At 57.5% G+C, this 4,339-nt stretch overlaps 1 protein-coding gene across 1 annotated transcript in view; it reads right to left on the bottom strand.

The window, feature by feature from the left end:
* PALD1 (phosphatase domain containing, paladin 1) overlaps positions 1-2,916 on the bottom strand; it is a gene marked incomplete at its 3' end in the record, with an annotated part of 14,557 nt that extends 11,641 nt beyond the window's left edge. Inside the window, exons 1-9 of the mRNA XM_010161062.1 lie at positions 2,732-2,916; positions 2,459-2,561; positions 2,092-2,271; positions 1,863-2,018; positions 1,553-1,713; positions 1,306-1,381; positions 933-1,084; positions 748-844; positions 546-650 (exon numbers count right to left, since the gene is read on the bottom strand). Coding sequence (XP_010159364.1) covers positions 546-650; positions 748-844; positions 933-1,084; positions 1,306-1,381; positions 1,553-1,713; positions 1,863-2,018; positions 2,092-2,271; positions 2,459-2,561; positions 2,732-2,916 — 1,215 coding nt within the window. The remainder of the gene's footprint in view (positions 1-545; positions 651-747; positions 845-932; positions 1,085-1,305; positions 1,382-1,552; positions 1,714-1,862; positions 2,019-2,091; positions 2,272-2,458; positions 2,562-2,731) is intronic.
* Between the last annotated feature and the right edge of the window lie 1,423 nt (positions 2,917-4,339).

The raw sequence follows: 4,339 nt of genomic DNA, 5'->3' as shown, positions 1-4,339 counted from the left end.
CCCTCCACCCATCTCCTGGCGAGGAGCACTCCCAGTTAGACAGGAGAGACCGTGGCTTTCCAACCTGGAAAACCACTCTGATGATGGTTTTTCAAAGCAAAGGGAGGGAAAAAAACCACTCTACAGACAGGAAAGCTTGACCTTGAGTGACTATATTTGCAGGAAAACCTCTAAACAACAATCCCTCCCGGCTCCCGAGGACTTTTATCAGCCAGGCTGGTATCGATTTTCCAATTTTAGAGCTGACAAAACCAGGGCACGGGATATTATTTGCCCCCAAGGCCATGTACCAGAAGCAGCGGCAAAGTCCCAAACAGCCAGCTTTCCCCCAAATCCCAGCTTTTATTTTTAAGCTTTTTTTTTAAGGCTTTTAAATGACTGGGGGGAATTAAAAAAAAAAAAAAAAAAAGCAGCTCCACAGCCTTCCAGGTTTTAGGTCCCTGGGAAATTTCCAGCTCACAGGAAGCTTCGGATTTCCAGAATTTACATTCTTCTCATCCCCGCGCAAAAACAGCTCCATAAATTACCCGGTGTGATTCACGTACCTGGATCTGATAGTCCTCCCCGATCCCTTCCAGCTTCTTCTTGTACTCGTAGACGGCTTCCTTCATGTCATGCATCTCGGAGCAGGAGGCGATGGCACCATCCACCTTGTGAGGAGCAAGCCGGCTCAGCGAGCCCCGGAGAGGCAGGGGACCGACCCACGTCCTTCCCAACCCGCCGGGGGTTTCGACGGCACCCCCTTACCTCCTCGACTATCTGCTGGCCTTTGGGGACCGTCTCGATGAAGGTCTGGATGACTCGAAGCCTGTCCCTGGGAGATGTTTTAGGCGGGTGGGGGAGGCTGCTTGGGGGAGAAAGGAGAGATCAAACCAGCCCAGGGGGGGCACAGGCATCGCCCCCGCCCCAGCCCCAGGGGCTGCTCCGCTTACTCGGGCTTCTGGGCGGCTCCTCGGTGGTGGTGGTGGAGGACGAGCGTGCCCATGGCCATGGCCAGGTTGGTCCTGCCCACGCCGGTCTGCCAGCCGAAGAGCAGTGCCGGCGGGGGGCTGCCGGGGTCCCGCAGCAGCAGGCTGGGGCTCTCCTAGGAAGGAGGGACAGAGGGATGGGGACCCCAGGGGCATCCAGGAGAGCCGGCTCTACCACTACAACGGTCAGGGTGGAGCGGCACAGATGGACCAAGCTAAAAGCAGGAGATGATGCTCTCAGGGAGTCGTGCTCCCCGACCTGGCATCCTTGCTCGGGCGCAGGAGCAAATCCCATCCCGACGCGGCCCTGCGGAGCGGGCGCTTTTGCTCGACTCACCCTGAGAAAATGGATGAAAGCATCGAACTGCTCCTCCAAAGGGGCTCCCTCAGCGGGCAGGGGCAGCCGGTGGTACCTGCCGGGCACAGGGACAGCCCACGTTAGGAGAAGGGGACCGCGGGGGGAGGTCTTTGTCCCCACCGTGGCGGAGGACACGTGGCTTAAGAGGGCATCAAGAGGAAAGGCAGCCCAGCTCGGGAAAGCGGAGCCATGGACGACATGGGAGGAGGAGGAGGAAGGGCAGCACCTGTAGGAGGGCAGGAGGAAGACAGGCCTGCGGTAGACCTCCTCCGTCACCTGGATGTCCTCCTCGCACTGCACCCGCACGGCGTGGGGCTCATCCCGCAAGCGCTCGATGTCGTTGTAGACGTAGTAGACGCTCTCGCTCAGCTGTGCGAAGTCGTGGATCTAGAGGAGGTGGGGACCACCATCAAAACTCCTGGGGTGCCCACCGCCTCCGACAAGCCCTCCACTCGTCGTCGAGCCGCGGGTGGGGGATGCAAGCACACCCTGTTATGGCAGGACCGACGACCTCCCCACATTCCGTCCCACCTCACCTCCTTGCGGATGGCCAGCTCCGAGCTCTCCGCCCGCAGCCCACGCTGCAGGTTCTCGTGTAGGTTCTCCTTGCCCCGGGGGGTGTAGGACACAAAGTCCCCCTCCAGCCGCAGGAAGACCACGGGTTCCTCCCGGACGCAGAAGAAGACACACTCCTGCGAAGAGGCGGAGAGGTTGCCCGAAAGCTCTCCTGCCCTTTTCCACCCCAATTTCCACCCTCCCACCAACCTTGTGGCCCTCTCTCTGCAGCTTCTGCAGCACGAGCTTGAAGCCGTTGAGGCTGGGTTGCCCCATGCCAAACACAGCGTATCCCCCCTTGGCTTGTCGGAAATTGGGAGCGCCGCAGCTGCCGGTAGTGTTCAAGACGTCTAATTTGCCGTATACATCCCTGACCATGAAATATTTCCCCTGCAAAACAAGACGGAAAAAGAGAAAATTGGGAATTGAGAGAGCAGGTTTGGGAAGAAAAGTGGCTTTTTCTCGGTGATCTTCAAAATTAGGCCCAATCCTCCAGCTCCCTACAAAAAAAAAAAAAAAAGAGGTGCCCAAAGCCCGGGCTGAAATGGGTTTGGCACGGGGTGGCGGCATCGCTCACCTGCACAAGGTAGTGTTCCAGCGTGGCCTCGGAAATGCGTCCCACCGTGTAGTTGGCCTTCAGCAGGTCATCGTGGATCTGAAATTCCTCCCTGCAGTTGTACCTGCAAACACCACAGGCGGGTGGGTGAAGGAAAAAAAAAAAAACCACAAACCACCAAAATCACGGCATGGGTATTTATTTTAAAAAAAGCAATATTTAGGGGAGATGGTGCAGAAAATCGGAGGTCTGGAGACAGCAGCAAGGGGACGTAAGAGGCTGCCGGGGACTCACGTGATGACCACAGGTGCCACTTTGTTGGTGATGATGGACTTGGCCTTGCTGTTGTGGAGCCCCAGGGTCTGGAAGGAGTGGATGCTGAGGGAGCGCTGGTCCTCCATGCTGCCGTCGCCCGGTGCCCCGCTCTCCGGGGGGGATGCCGAGACTGCCTGCTGCACCGTGCTGGCGGTCGTACCCATAATCTGCACCGGGACGGGGAGGTGGCAGCCACCACGGGGAAAACAAGGAGACAGGGAGAAGGAGGAGGAATTATTTTCTTTCAGCTGCTCCCGTTTTAGGAAGGGAAAATCCTGGGCGGGCGCACGACACGCCCCTGCTGACAGCCGGCAACGGGATTTCCCAGCCTCGGAAGTTGCAGGAGGCAACAAGGAGGAAAGGTGGACCCCCCGCAGCACTAAATAATTCTGCACTTCTGAGAATCCCTCCTGAGCGCACCAGAGGCACCAGGAGCCTCCAGGGATGAGGGATCTCTTCCAGGGATGAGGGATCTCCTCCAGCTCCTCATGAGCAAACCTGAAAGCTGTCTCCAAAGCAGCCGGTTATTCCCATGCTGGAAGAGCACCTTCTCCCCCAGGGCAGGTGGGGGATCCCAAAAGCAAACCCCGCTCCCCGTTCCCAGGGAGCTCATCCCTAAATAAGGATGAAAGCAAAAGGGGCAGCCTGGGACAGCGGCAGCCAGGAGCATCCTGCCACACTCGATCGGTCCAGGACAATGCGCCGACTGTCTGCGCCAGCCAGGGCCGGATCCTGGTAACCAAATGAAGCGAGAGATGGCAAAGGAATAGCCTGGGAAAAAGAAAAAACAACCCCAAACCAAACAATTCTGCCCACCCTTACCAAGACGGTCTCCAATAAAATCTCCTTTGTACTGCTGCTGCGCGGGGAATAACGCCGGCAGCATCCGAAGGGGGACGGTACCTGCTCGGGGGTGATGCACAGCGCCGGGAAACCCACCCTGGCTGTAATCCAGCCCCTACAAATGCCTTTGCAGCTGCTTCTGCTGCCTGGCAAGTGGTGCAGGATCAGTCCCTTACTGCAAGCCCAGGGAATGCGATGCCCCCGGCAGCTGCAAACGCTTCAAGGGGTGGGAAAAGCCTCCAGAAAATGTGCTATTTCGAGACGGCCGTGCCCCTGCAGAGATTTTTTCCCCTCCTCCCCATCTTCCTTCCCTGCTCCGCAGAAAACTTGTTGCTCTGCTGTGGATATTCTGCACCGTTAGGCAGCCTGGTTTCTTTTACATGTGGGGGGGGGGAAAACCCCAGCTGTTTCAGGCCAGTGCCATTTCTTCCAGTCCCCTTACGCCTTTCTTTCACATAAACGCTATTGAGGCAAAATAAAGCAAATACAGGGAGGTTTTGAGTGTTTGAGAGCAGGTGCTCGTGGGTTTGGAGAGCTCATCCAGAAGCAGGAGGAAGGTGTTGAGCCAGGATGTTTTTTTTTTTTCCTCCTGATTTTGCTCAGAATCGGGGCATCTTTTCAAAAGCAGACGGCACAGCCCGCTGCGCTGCACCGATCTCTCCGGCTTTGCTCCAGCATCCCTGTGCCGGGGGACGGAGACTCACCCCCCCCAACTGGCAGGCAGGCCTGGACAGCTTCTGTTTC

This window comes from Eurypyga helias, unplaced genomic scaffold, assembly GCF_000690775.1.
Source record: "Eurypyga helias isolate BGI_N326 unplaced genomic scaffold, ASM69077v1 scaffold5811, whole genome shotgun sequence".
In the NCBI taxonomy this organism is placed as follows: domain Eukaryota; kingdom Metazoa; phylum Chordata; class Aves; order Eurypygiformes; family Eurypygidae; genus Eurypyga; species Eurypyga helias.
The sequence above is the reverse complement of the archived record's forward strand: the minus strand, read 5'-3'. Positions and strand labels throughout refer to the sequence as shown.